General features: G+C 39.1%; 2 protein-coding genes across 11 annotated transcripts in view; both read right to left on the bottom strand.

The window, feature by feature from the left end:
* The window catches only part of ARHGAP12 (Rho GTPase activating protein 12), a 66,425-nt gene extending 58,360 nt beyond the window's left edge, over nucleotides 1–8,065 (bottom strand). For 5 of the 10 annotated variants that reach the window (XM_083704776.1, XM_083704780.1, XM_083704781.1 and 2 more), the window contains exons 1-2: nucleotides 7,851–8,048; nucleotides 385–1,117 (exon numbers count right to left, since the gene is read on the bottom strand). In XM_083704776.1, coding sequence (XP_083560902.1) covers nucleotides 385–1,050 — 666 coding nt within the window. In that variant the 5' untranslated portion in view covers nucleotides 1,051–1,117; nucleotides 7,851–8,048. Of the gene's footprint in view, nucleotides 1–384; nucleotides 1,118–7,850 lie in introns of all 10 variants that reach the window. The other 5 variants (XM_083704782.1, XM_083704783.1, XM_083704778.1 and 2 more) reach the window with 4 other exon arrangements.
* The window catches only part of LOC310827983 (integrin beta-1-like), a 437,041-nt gene that overhangs the window by 77,762 nt on the left and 344,398 nt on the right, over nucleotides 1–14,881 (bottom strand). The gene's annotated exons all lie outside the window — the stretch shown is intronic.

The following is a 14,881-nucleotide window of genomic DNA, read 5'->3' as shown; positions in this document are numbered from 1 at the left end:
TTCCACTCTATTGGCCATTTGAAATTTCTATCAATTTAATAAGAATTTCTGCAAGAGGATACATATGTTGACCATAACAGGCTAAACTGATCCAATCCTTTCCATCATCCTTCTCATGCTTAAAGAACCCTTCAAAGAAGGGTTAATTTCTGAAAAATGGCAAATCAATGGATAACTGCACAAAAACAAACCACCAGGTGGGTGTCACCAGAGAAATATTAAGTATTATCTCACTATTCTAACACGCAGTAGCTGAATGAGCTTAGTTCTTATACATTTAGTATAAAAAGTTTGTGTACAAAAGCTTCTTGCTAAATTGTTACTTCATACCTTTTTTTAAGACACACAATAGTTCAAATTTGACTGTGATGCATCTCATCTTACCTGTACTTGTTCTGTGGAACTGCTACTGAGTTCATCTCCAGATTCTGAATCCTGGTGGATTTTCTCTGAGCCTTCTCCTGCAGAATCACAGGACTGTTCTTGCGAAAAGCTGGTCTTTTCTATCTCCACACATTCAGAACAAGAAAAATGGGACACAGAGAATGTTCTGTTCTGATTGGAAACTTTAGGGAACTGAAATTCATTCAATTTCCCATTATTCTGGGAAAGGTCCAAGCTCAGGCCAAAATTCTGACCTGGGCTAACGTTTGGTCCCAAATTCTGATTGGCATCCCGAACTGTGCTAGACACTTGAACTGGAGAAGATTTCCCAAAACTAGAAAGCTCCGGAGACTTATTGACATTTTCTGTTGACCTCTGTAGCCCATGCATAAGTTTTAAAGAGCTGTTTGGCAGCCCACCCAATTGCTTGATAGGTGGCATTAGTGCTTTGCGAGTTACTTCTTTCACATACTGTGCTGGCACATAGAATGGCTTTGAGTTTTCATCCCTCTTGACTTGCCACCAGTCATCATTCGTCTTTTTCACTAAAATGTATCTCTCCCCTTGTTTAATCACAATCCTTTTGTCTTTTGCTTCATATTCATAGTCATATTCAACTTCGATGTATAATGGACCTGAAAGAATCTTTCCACTCTTGTCAGCCATCTCTTGGAAGAAACTGTCTTCACCTTTCTACATGAAAGGTAAGCCACATTATGGTCTTTCTTTCCCCCTGTAAGGGAAAAAAAATGTTACTACCACAAAGGAGTTTCAGCTGCATGCTGTTTATTGACTAGTCTCATATTTGGGAAGAACTGGCTAACCAAATCTTTCGCAAAGCTTTTTCTCTCAGAGCCATAACTAGAAATTTCCCCAGAAACTTTTCTGAAATGTTTCCCCTTCCCTAATTGGCTTACATTTAGGCAAACAAAAGCTGTTGTTTTTTAAGTTTCACATGCAGTATACTGTAAATATCTGAAAAGTTTTTCCAAATTGTCAGAATTAGTTGAAACTGAAATATTGGATTGAGGGAATTAAAAAAAAATTGTGTGGTGTGCTATATCCCAATAAATTCAATGAATACCTCCACATATTTTAGTACATGACAACAAATTAACCTAGGATTCATTTTAAGTAAAATTTGGGGTACTGAAAACTCTGATCATGGATGAATAGCAGTGTACATAAATATAAGTGCTTTCTAGGCATAACCATATGAAAAATGTTAACTACAACTTTAAGTGGGAGCATCCTGATGACTAGGTGTGCTATGATGTTGTTCACAGGTTGCAACCATTTTGTGCATGTTCAATTGATGCACAACCACTGACACACACATCATTTTCAGCCCCAGAAGAGGGTGGAACGGGGCAGGCTTACATGAGACCGCTGACATGCACAATGACCCAAAATGCAACCCCACACAAATGGGAGGCTGCCCGTCCTGTAATTCTATTAATATATTCTGATTGTATTTGCAAGTAGCATAGGTGTCAGATAGTACGTTAAACATTAATAACTTTTTCTGGACCCTCATATATGTTCTGCTCTTGCTCTTTGCCTGTTACTAAGCCTATTGTTTCAGTTACTTAGCAAAATGGATCAGGTCTTTTTTTAGTTCAAGACAATCCTATGATTACGTAGAGGATTTATTTAGTTCAGGTATTATTAAACCTTGTGAGGAATAAAAGACTGGTTTCGCTTAATTTGGCTCCCATATTCTGCTCAGATATCCCTTTAGTATTACTTCTCCTGAGTTCTGTAGTGCCATCAAATTAATAAATCACAAATCATTACCAAACATCTTGGAAAGTGTTCCATTCAAGTTCTGTTACCTAATCTTATGAACCATAGAGGTCAGGATACTGTTAATAAGAATATATACTCTTTAAGCATGCTTCCCACATTTTAATAAAACAGCTTTGCCAAGGTCACATTGCAGATATTTCAGCAATATTTATTTTAGTGTAGGGTTTCTTTCCTCTTAAATTCCTTGAGTCTTTAAAGTGGGACAGGGAAAAAACCCCAGATTATACATTTAACATCAAAAGGGGGTTGTTTCTGTTCAAACAAAATAACAAAGATTAATCCTTGATTAGGCAACAGACACTGATAATTCACAATGAAGGAAATTATTTCAACTGAATTCCAAAAGATGGTTTGACTATACGCAAATGAGACTGTAAGAACACTTGGGCTCACAGACTCCCTTATCCTTCTCATGCACTGTAATTCATTTCCTCCCCAGTTTAAAATAAACCAGTTAGTACTGTCATCTGAACTGGCAAGATATGGCTTGCACTTGACCTCCTGAAAATCAAGATTGCAAACCAAAGTGTCATCCTAGCTTCCAGACTTGGTTTGCATGCCAAACACAACCACAGTCTGATGGAACAAGCAACTATGGTTTGCCACAAACCAGGAAGTATTTCCAACATGCAAGGTGAGGAAAGGGAGCATGCAAGCCAAAGTATCCTTCCTAGGTCATTTATGTACCCATGGTTCTTATTGAGCTGGTTCAGAAATAACACCATTAGAAGTAGAAAAAAGTTTTCTGCATGCTTACAGAAGGGAACCGCATCAAGTCAGCGCTAGACACACAGGATTTGTTGTTCCCAGAATAGAGATGTACATTTGAATGTGGATATCTGCATATTTTATTAAGGACCACCTCGACCCTTATATCCCACCTTAATCCATGTTAGAGGCCCAACTGGCCTCAACCAGAAGTTTGCTATTTAGTGTTCTCAGTCTCATGCTATGGAACACTCAGCATCAGTATCAGTATCAAACTTTAGTTCGGTCACTGACCAGCATAAGATAAAACATACGGATAAACAGAACACATAAGACTTAAAACAGGTAAGGAGTAAAAACTAGTAATTAAAAGCTGATTATATCACACATACTTAAAAAGATGGGAAAAGCGACAAACAGCTAAGAGGGACTATAAGGGAGGGAGTGTGAAGGAGCACAGGTCTTGCATTTGGGCCTAGTTTGTGGCACAAACCATCCTTTGATGGAACACTCTTCCAGCAGAGATTTCGCAGGCAGTGTAAGGTGTCTCTTGAAGACCTTTTAATGCTAATAGGCCTATGCAACTATTTAAAACTTTTTGCAACTGTAAGTCGCTTTACGTTTTCTTTAAAATATCTTCATGTTTAAGAAGCCAATTGTAATGTAGAACAAATGAAAGAAAATACATGAGGAGTAAAGGAAATTCTTCAGCTCCAGCGCAGTGCATCTTAAGGATCTTGTTGGACTGAGACCAAAATTTGTAAATGAAGAGGGAATAGAAAAGTCAGCTCCAGAAATAAAACATATGTGCCCTATTAAAACTACAAGAGAAAGACTGTAACTTTATAGAATACTGCCACCAATAATGCTTCTATAAATTATTTCTTCCTGTCACTTTAATTTCATATATAATCATCACAAGAGATGGAAGTACCTAACTAGCTGAAATAATCTATTTATGCTGGAATAACCAACCAAAGTGTTTTTTAAATTTGTGTTCTGTTCAAATGTTGAGCAGCAGCTCTAATTTCACAAAATCCATCTCTCAAATGCCATTTCTCAAAAGCCGCATCCCCCCCTTTTAAGTACTTAAATGAGCATCACCTGCTGTAGCCAATGGTTGGTAAAGACAACCAGACTTGTGAGGGGGTAGGATAAAAATGAAGAGGCATCCATCATTAGCATTATGAGAATACTAAGGCTTCAATCCAAACTTAATGGCTACATTTGTATTTCAAGCTAAACCAGGGGTAGTTAATGTGGTGCCCTACAGATATTCTAAACCACAACTCTAAACATTCATACTGTTGGCAATACCAGCTAAGGCTGCTAAAAGTAGTTCAATTCCCACCAGCCTCAGCCAGTATAGCCAACAGTTAGGGATGATGAAGCATCTGTAGTACACCATATTGGTTCCTCCTTTTGTTAAACCACAGTTTGATGTGTACTTGAGCAACAACAAACTACAAGCAAGCCTTGAGCTCAAGTCCCCACCACTCCCACTGTCAGTAGTTTGCTTCACTTTTGTTTCGTCCAAATTTTTAAAAAAACATAGTTAATGTTAACCATGTTTTGCTTTTTTTAAAAAAACACACACAACAACTTGCAACCAGCTCATAAACACTGTGCCAATGCAGCCAAAGGGGATCAGTTCTGAGTAGGTGTGCTGTAAGCATTAGAACAGTGGATATGGTAAACTGTATTATACACTAAATTTGCACTTTTCAAAGAGTGGATGTAATGTAGGAGGCAATAAAAGTGAAGTAGCATGACATTAAAGCCCACACACTTCACTAAACCAATGTGAGTCAACAAAGGGTGAGCAAGATCTGAAATTAGTACTAGAATCCAACCTTACTTTCAAAGCAGCAGTAACTGTACAAAAAAGTACAAAAACATTTAGAAGGTTAGAAAGCAGTATAACAGAATCATCATAACATATCTGTGTATAATTCCTATCCTGGAAACTATTTAAAACCAATTATAATTTGCTTTACTCGGTGTAATAACTGAAGCTCAGAATCAAAAAAATCATAACACGGTCCAAACAAAAATTGAAAAAAACTATGCTACTATTTATGTAACCAAAAATACAAACAAGCTCTCTCAGTGTCATTTGGTTCTTACCGCAGACTATTGTGCTGGCAAACATTATCCCCTACAGCTGCAAGGAGCACATTAATGATGTTGTGATACAAACAAAGTTAGTCATTGAAGTCGTATTGGAGGACATTTAGATGCCCATGTCATAGGTTCTTACCAACTGAAGGCCAGATGAAATAAAACCCAGCCAACTGTCCTCTGCACAATTGATGTTTTCTCCTATGTTGTTACTTGTCAGCATCTCAACAACAAGCTTTAATTTAAGCACATTTTCATTAAGCCCACAATTTCTGGATGCCTATCACTTGAGAACCTAATGCACACCCCCTGGCATAAACAGTTTCGCTGGAGGAGTGGCAGGCGAAAGTGATTGACTTCATGGGACTGGCAGAAATGACCGGCAGAATCCGCGACCAAGAGAAAGAGACTGTGGAGGAAGATTGGAAGAAGTTTAAAATATATCTTAAGAACTGCTATAAAATTGAAGAGTGCTAAAATGTTAAGGGAAAGGAAGAGGTATAATTGCAGCGGCAATTTTTTTTTATGATTTAGGGTGAAATTGAAAAGGAGAACAAATTTAAAATTTAATTGATTAAAAGGGTTGCTGAATAATTGTAAAATAAGGATGCAAAAAGGGGAAGGTACGGGGAAGTCTGAGAAAAGAGGCTTATGAAAATGAGGTTACGAAAATATGATTTTATGTGTTTGTTTGTTTGTTGTTGTTGTTTTGTCTTTTAAAGATGGAAAATTTAATAAAAAATTTATAAAAAATAAATAAATAAACAGTTTCGTCTTTTATGCAATTTTTTCTGCAACCTATAAGTTTCACTTCAGGCCAGAATTCTGTCCATCCGAGGAATGTGAAGGCTTGCATTATTCTCGATGCTTAAGATCAAAATTTCTGACAAGAATAAAGTACACCACAGTCATCTGGAGAAAGGGTAACAGAAACATTTCTAGTCACCATGGCAGAAAAGCAAACACGCAATGCAAGGCCAAGTCCATGAGTTTCATAACAACATTCTCTTCACATTTGCTGTAGGAAATCAATTTCACACACTGAAATTTCATCAGAATAATGTTGCTTGACAGCTGGTATGACTCATTTGTACTCAATTTTATATGAAATACTTTCAAAATGAGCCTAAAGATTTAAACACAGAGAGAGATTGTAACCATGGACAGTAGATATCAATTACCAAAAAAAGGTCAGCTCCTTCTTGAACACCTACACTAGGGAACATTTGAGAACAATGGGCTCTCCAATAATATGGTATTTAAAATAAAAGCCAAACTGTACCTTTCTTGAAACTTGATTACAAACTCAGTTTCTCATAATCTGAATGCATAGTGTACTTACATGCCAAACAGCTTTAAAAAGCCAATTTCCCCGAAGTTTTTTTTTATTAAAAGGGGGAGGGAATAACATCGTATCAGTTACTTGCCTCTCTTACTCTACTCTTTTGTTATTGTGCTGACTACAATTGCAAACTATATATAGTTAGAAAAGTCTGTGACTGATACATTGTGGTTAACTCATACTAAGGCTCAAATCATTTTAAGGCCTGTATAGACAGTTGGCAAGGAAGAGAGAATGCAGAACTTCCGCTCAAGCTGGTAACTAAGCTATCCTCCTCCTTCATAATTTGTCCTAACTGGAGAAATGAAGTTACACAATGTACTCTCCTTTAATGTCTCTCTGTGTTTGTATTATTTGGTCAACTATACATACATCTGCAAGCTGCATGTTGTATGTATGACTCTGTTGTAAGTCACTTTTGGTTGCCTTGGGCAACCCTGACAATTTTTTATTTATTATTATTATTATTATTTATTAATATCATATAGATTGTGTAAGCATAACACAAAATAACTTATAACCAAATTAGGCTTTTACTACAGAAGCAAAATATACCACTTTAGGATACTTCTCCACACAGGCAGCTTGACACAAGGCAAAATACAGAGAGATAGCATCGATCTGTGTATCAGTTGCACAAACATTAATGCTTCCAGGCATGAAACTGCCCTGGCTCCCAAGGGTAAACGAAACACTTAAAAGTTAGAATTCATATATATTTGCAGAATCAGGCTGTACCAGTCAAGACACAGCGAACTACAAATTAAAACTGGGCCCAAGTGTGGACAGAGGTGGGGTTGCCATTCCTCCCACCTGCCCTTACAAACCCACCCATATATACACACACGAGAGTTACCAAGTGATTACTGTGTAGGGAACCAACAAGTCATCCCCCCATCCCATCCTGCTCTTGTCGCAGAATGAAAACACCCCAAGGTCAAGCGGGGGGCGGGCGGGGTTATGTCGCGAGGAGGAAACCCGACGCAGCACGTCTATCAGCATTAGGACTTGACACGGTCGTGTGCACTTGACGCACCACCGGCTCCCCTTTAAACTCCGGCTGTCACGCTTTCCCACCGGAGTAGCCGAAAGCGTGGCTTAAAGGGCTTGCTCCCCTCCGTCCCTCATCCTCCTCCCTCCGCACACCTTTCCACGCTCCACCTAGGGGTGGGGCGGAATCTACAACGCGCTTTTCTGATAGGGGGCGCAGGCGGGGGAGGGGTGGGGAGAGGAGGAGGAAGGGGCGGCGGAAGAAGAAGAAGAGTTGCTCCGGCTTAATTAAACAAGAAGCGCAACAGGGGGAGGGGGAGGGAAGGGACAAACAGGGAAACCGTGTCTCTCCGTTCTTCCTTGCAAAGGAAGGGGGGGGGGAAGAATCCCTGTGAAGCCAGCAACGCCCCCTCCCCAAACACGGTACTTCAACGCACTTCTGGCAGGCGCAGCACAGCACGCTGCTCCCCCCCTCCCCGAATAACGGCCCACTCACCCAAACCGGAGGTCCAGGTCGCTCCGGCTACAAGGCGGTATCCCCGCCGCCGCTGTTGCTTCTTCTTCCTCCTCCTTCCGCTTCGCCTCGCTCGCTCCTTTCTTCCCTCCTGCCCGCCTGCCTGCCTGCCCAGGAGCCCCGCCCCCTCCTGGCCTCAGCTCCGCGCCGAGTGTCAGCTCCAGGGCACCGCGCCGCCCGGCGTCAGAGGCCCCCGTCACGTGCCGGGGGAAGGGGAAGGGAGGGGAGGCGGGGCAAAAGGTGGAAAGGAGCGGCGCCGTTGGGAAGGGAGGGTTGGAGTGACAAGAGAAAAAGAGGCGGGAAGAGGGGGCGCGAGGGAGAGAAGGGCGCCTGCGGTTATTTATTTGAATTCCGCCCTCCCCCCGCCCCACCTCTCTCTCGTGCCCTTTCTCTGCCCAGGCTGCTTGTTCCACAGAACAGAAAAAAGGAATAAAATAAAGCTCACATGAAACACGCCACAAGCATGTGTCTGTTATTATATTACGTTGTATATTATATTATGAGTCTCGGCCGAGATTAAGCTGTGTCAAAACCTGTTGCAGGGGGAGAGGGAGAGAGAGAAACTTTTTTGTTTTGATGGCACAGAGATGTGTTTATTGAACCTTAATCCTCAAAACGGAAAGATTTCAAGGTGGCGTGTGGGGCCGTGGCGCGCGAATGGAAGCGACCCCCGCAACAGTTGGTTAAAGGAAGCGTGTAAATCCGACGGACTCGCAATCAATATACGGAGGGAGTGAGCTAAAATGCTAAAGAGCAGCAGGAGGAGGACTATAGGAAAAGCACCCGCGAGCGCAAGTCTTGAGACGTCTTGGAAGCCGGGGAATAGTAAGGGTTTGGGGGACGGGAGAGAGCCCGGTTCTTTTTTGCACAGTGGAGACACACGCACAAAAAGAAAAGCCCTGGGATGCAAGAGTTTAAGCTGTGGGCATGTCCAAACTAGCCACAGCCTTCGACGCAGCTGCCTCGCGGGAAGGGCTGGGAAATGCACGGAAGAAGCTTCCCGACAGACCTTCCTGCAGTGATATTGCAAACCCTGACACGTCACTGGGACTAGGAGTGCTTTGATATGAAAGCCTGAGGATGCAAAGGCAGGATGTCCCAAAATCAATTTATGCTAGGTTTTACAAATGCCTGGATTTTTTTTTACCTCCCCTCGGATTTACTTCTGAAGATACACGCGTAGTACTGCACCATTAATAGCCTCAAGGTTAAACCACAAGCTCCAAGTCAGTAATACAGACACAAGCCTCATTTGTTTGGGATCTCATGGCTTAATACCTCAAATTTGATGGTTGGAAATGGGATACCTAATTAAATGTTGTTTTCGGTAATGTTCATACTTTGCAATCCATTTCCCCCTCATGCAATGCATTTTGTTGTGTTATTTTCGCTGTTTTAATGTACCTTTCCCTTGCAGAGTTGTGTCTTTCTAACCATGGTTTATTGATGAACTGCATAGTTGGTTTTAAGTTGTTTTGGGTTGCCCTGCCAAGACAAAGCAACTAATAAATTTAATAAATAATAACGATGTAATAACCATCATATGCATGTTTACTCAAAGGTAAATACAACTGTGCTCATTCCAAATAGGTGTATCTAAGATTGCAGCCTAAAATGATATCACCAATATTTCAATATAATCATATACTTGAAGGTTATAATCTTTGTTAACAATAGCTAAGATAGAAACTTTTGGAGTTGCCATTATTACTGATAATTGCTATGATTTTGTGCATTTTCAATATACATACATAATTTTATTTGTATGCTACCTTCCCACAATTCAAACCATGCTCAAGGCAACTTACAACATGAAAAAGTACTTAACTACAACATAACAAAAGTAATCATGAACAATAAATGAAACATGAAAAAATGCACAACCAAACTGAACAATTTCCACAAGGATTATTCTCAGGGTATTCAGGAAACAATTATTTTTCCTCTGTTGTGTTTTACTATAAAGAAATAGGAGGGAGTGTTTGGAAGATTCTCATATGAATAATAATTTCTAGAGCGGTTTTTCCTCCAATGCTATATATAGATGGGGCAAATACGTTGCATCTATGTGTGGAGACATTTTTTACATGGTGGAGCATTCCGCCATATGTGTCTTCACCTATAGGCAATAAGCAGCTTTATGACCTCTGAGAAGTAAGCCTGAATGGAGAGAGAGGAAATAGGTCGTTCATAATAGATTCTGCATCAACAGAGAGGAGAAAGAGGAGTAATAGAATTGTGGCAAGGGAAAGCAGTATTCCCAGATGGAATGCTATGTCACACAGTCGCTGTCTTCCTTTTCTAGTGCAATCATTGCTTGGTGTCAATAGGTACCAATTTTTTACTCCAACTTTGTAATCCAGTTGCCATAGAAAATCCAAAATAGAAGTCTGAAATATACTAGGAAAGAACAACATGGTTCTCCAGCATTTTAGCTTCCCACTGTACGTTCAGCTGTATGCCATGCATTGCTTCTGGGTGTAGGCTACATTCTGTGGGCCGCAAGGTGCTTAAACTGTTCATGTTTCATTCAAGCTGGTACAGACCCAGTAAGGGCACATTGACACCTTTCCTCTCAAATAACAGTAGTTTACTTCATCAACAATGTCAGCTGTAAACAAAGTCTGTTTTGTATTCTCACCACCAGCTCACTGTGTTGTAAATCACTTGTCCCCATTGGCGTGTCTTTCCATCTTCCAAAATTTAGTATTTTACTGCTATTGTTTCTGCTGGATTACAGTTGAGCGAGAGGGTAGATACGAATGCACCCCGAGTTAAACTAGACAAAAGCAGCTTAAATGAAAAAGCGTGGATTTAAACAGCTTTTGAATTGCATTGTCCTTTCAGCACTTATTTATTTACCCAGGCCTTTTAACATTTGACAATATGGTTTTAATGCCAGAAATCCATTGAATATTTTATTCTTTTGTGGTTTTATGGTTGTTTCAGTTTTATCCAGTACAGTATTGTTAGCTAGCCTGGAAATGTTTATAATGAAGGATCAGACAGATTTATAAAATAAATGACTAAATAAAATATTATTCCCCAGCTTATTGTGCCAATGCCCCCAGACATTCTCAACACAACCCCAAACATGTATTGTAGCTTATCTTCTTTAATGCTCATTCCTGTTACCAAGGCTTACATTTGCATGTGCAGTAAAATGTGCCCAGAGTTTCTTTCACTGTGTATGGGTCACTCAGTGATAGATGAACAGGCTGTGCATGCAAAACAACCCAGGTTCCATGCCTTATCCTGGTAGGGTTTGGAAAGACTCTCCAAGTTTGAATCTTGGACAGCTGCTGCCAGTCAGTGTAGACAATACTGAGATAGATGAACCAGTAGTGCAACTCAGTTTGTAGCAACTTTCTCCTCTGTTATTTCACCACTATCTATTTTGAAGTGTCCTCCCTTTAGGAACAGGGACCTATCTCATTGCTTATCTCTCTGTAAAGTACTGTGAACACGTATAACATGCTCATGGTCATCATCACTAACAGGGTGTGTCTGTAAAGTGGGGCTGGACTTATTTCTCTGCCAGCATGGCACTAAATATGTTGTGGTCAAGTAATATTTTCAGGAAACTAGATATTGTGTAACCTTGGTCCGCAGGTTTTATACTGTATATGGTCAATTGCATAAGAGTCAGTTCCCTAGTTTGTTCATTCTCCTTTCATTTTTCTTATCTGTTTCCCACTCTGTACTCTGGTGTTGCAATCTACATTGCTAAAATATCACACACACCCTACTCTTCACATATGCCTTTCTGCTATTGTTGAGGAACAGAGGCAGGAAGTTGTGAAGGGTATGTGAAGACAGCTCCAGTTTTGAGGAACAGAATATCCCTGACAGCAGAAATGTGAAAAGCACTCTCCTTCATCCTTGCATACAAGTCTGCCATGACTCCGATGTCTAAAATGCTAACATTCCCTTCTATTCACCTCCTCCTCTCTCTTTTTCATTAAATTCCCTCCTACTCACATTCCCTTCTCTAACAAATTAACTTAAGACTCAGCTCTTCAGCACCCAGCATCCCACCACAGTTGAAGGCCATTTAAAATCACTCTTTTCACACACATCCAATAATGATCTCTTCACAATTCCCAAGGAATGTTACATCGGTGGTTATGACTTGGGAGGATAGCACTACCAATGTAGCCTGACCCTAAGCACATTTTCTGCAAGTCCCACTTAAGTTAGTGGGAGTTCATTCTGTTTTCTATGATAGCAGCTGGTGTGCATCATAGACACAATCTAGATTTGTCCATTTTATCCTGTACTTCAAAAATAATTATATTTCCTCAAACCTAAACATCACAAGCCACGTGAGAATATAATTACTTCCATCATCCTTTTATATATATATAAAAAAGGATATCACGTTCTAGCGAAGAGACTGAAAAAGATATTAACAAGACTTATACATAAAGACCAAGCAGGCTTCCTACCAGGCAGACAAATGAGAGATAACATAAGAAATATAATTAACGTTATAGAAAATCTGTCTGGTAGGGGCGACAAACAAGCAGTTTTAATGTTTGTGGATGCAGAAAAGGCCTTTGATAACGTAATTTGGGAGTTTATGCTGAAAAACTTAGAACATATGGAGGTGGGACAAGAATTTTTCAATGGCATAAAGGCAATCTATACTGAGCAGAGAGCAAAATTGATAATAAACAATGTAATCACTGAAGATATAAAAATATCTAAAGGTACAAGACAAGGTTGCCCACTATCGCCATTGTTATTTATAACGGTTCTGGAAGTCTTCTTAAATGCAATTAGACATAACAATCAAATAAAAGGGGTAACAGTGGGGCTAAATGAGTACAAAGTTAAAGCCTTTGCCGATGATTTGGTAATGACGATGGAAGAACCAATAGAAAGTGTAAAAGAGGTATTGGAAGAGATGGAACAATTTGGAAAGGTGGTAGGATTCAGATTGAATAAGAACAAGACAAAAATGATTGCAAAAAATATGGAGCAAGATATGATTGATTGAATTAATGCAGCAACAAACTGAGATAGAGGTGGTGAAAAAGGTTAAATATTTGGGAATTTGGTTATCACCTAAGAATATAGATTTGTATCAAAACAATTATATCCCGGTCTAGAAGGGAATAAAGAAGGATCTGGAGGTGTGGGCCAGAATGAAACTATCATTCTGGGGAAGAATATCTACGGTAAAAATGACAGTGCTACCAAAGATGTTATTCTTATTTCAGACCATACCCATATTAAAGGGTATAGGAATTTTTAAAGAATGGCAAAAAGTGATTTCAAGGTATATCTGGCAGGGAAAGAAGCCTAGAATAAAGTTTAAGTTATTGACAGATGTTAAAGAAAGAGGTGGCTTCGCCCTGCCAGATATGAGACTGTACTACGAGGCAGCATGTTTATGCTGGATAAAAGAATGGATAAAGTTAGAAAATAATGAATTGTTGAATCTTGAAGGTTTCGATAACAGATTTGGATGGCACCCATATCTTTGGTGTGAAAAAAGGAGGGTTCACAAAGGATTTGGAAACCACATCTTCAGGGGTTCATTAATAGAGGTGTGGGAAAGATATAAAAATATATTGGAACCAAAAGTCCCACACTGGCTGTCCCCGTTGGAGGTAATGAGTGTTAAGAAAATTAATATGAGGAAAAAATGGGGTACATACAGTGAATTGGTGACTAAAGAAGGAGGGAAATGGAGACTGAAGCCATATGAACAAGTTAAAGAGTATATATATGATTGGCTGCATTATCGTCAGGTAAATGAAATAATCAAAATAGATTTGAAGGGAAAAGGTTATGTAGAAAAGGAATCAACTTTCCAAAAAGACATAATAAATAATGAATACAAAACTCTGTCAAAAATGTATAAGATATTGCTGGAGTGGCACACTAAGGATGAAGAGGTTAAATCGGTAATGATACAGTGGGCAAAGGATTTTGGGTATAATATTCAATTTGAGGAATGGGAAAAATTGTGGAAAGAGAATATAAAATTTACAGCATGTACGCTGCTGAAAGAGAATGTAATGAAAATGTTTTACAGATGGTATATGACTCCTGTAAAATTAGCAAAGATGTATAAGGTTGATAACAAATGTTGGAAATGTAAAGATAAAGAAGGGACGTTCTTTCATCAGTGGTGGGAATGTAAAAAAGTAAAAAGTTTCTGGGAAATGATACACAATGAGATGAAAAAAATGTTAAGATATACTTTTGTGAAAAAACCAGAAGCTTTTCTTTTAGGGATGATAGGAAAGGACATAAGAAGGAAGGACTTTTAACTTTTCCAATATGCTGTAACGGCAGCCAGAATCCTGTTGGCCCAGAAGTGGAAGCAAGAAGAGATACCGACGATAGAAGAATGGAGACTAAAACTGATAGACTATGCGGAATTGGACAAATTAACTGGAAAGATTAGATATACTAAAGACCAAAAGTTCATCGAGGACTGGGGGAAATTGGTGGATTATCTGAAAAACATATGTGGTATAAGCACAACGTTAGTGGGATTTCAAGAGGCACTGTAAAAAATCAAATAAGTATTGTTTATTTAAAAAAATGGGATTAAGGGGGAATAATGGCAATATAAAAAAAAAGGGAATGCGTATTAAAGATATAAAAATGGATGACTCTCAGAGACGCTGAAGGAAGTTCAGAACAGACACAATTTGTTGTATTCGGGTTAAAATGTATAACTGTATGAAAATTAATAAAAATTTATCACAAAAAAGGATATCACGTTGTCAAAATGTAGGAAAAAATGAACAAAACTTAATGCAATATATCTGGAATGTCACAAAAGGCAAAATATTAAAATCACCTTATTTTAAAATGTTCTCTATGCAGTTTAATTTATACTTATGCAATTAAAAAAAAACTGCATTCAGCTGGAAAAAATGGCACATACCCATAACTGGATTTTAAATTATTGAAATTGTTTTTCTTCCAGCTTAGCAGGGATTCATAATTATTTCAGCTTTTAGGTTATATTGCCTTCGATTACATGTCGG

This window comes from Podarcis gaigeae (genome assembly GCF_964106915.1).
Source record: "Podarcis gaigeae genome assembly, chromosome: 12".
In the NCBI taxonomy this organism is placed as follows: domain Eukaryota; kingdom Metazoa; phylum Chordata; class Lepidosauria; order Squamata; family Lacertidae; genus Podarcis; species Podarcis gaigeae.
The sequence above is the reverse complement of the archived record's forward strand: the minus strand, read 5'-3'. Positions and strand labels throughout refer to the sequence as shown.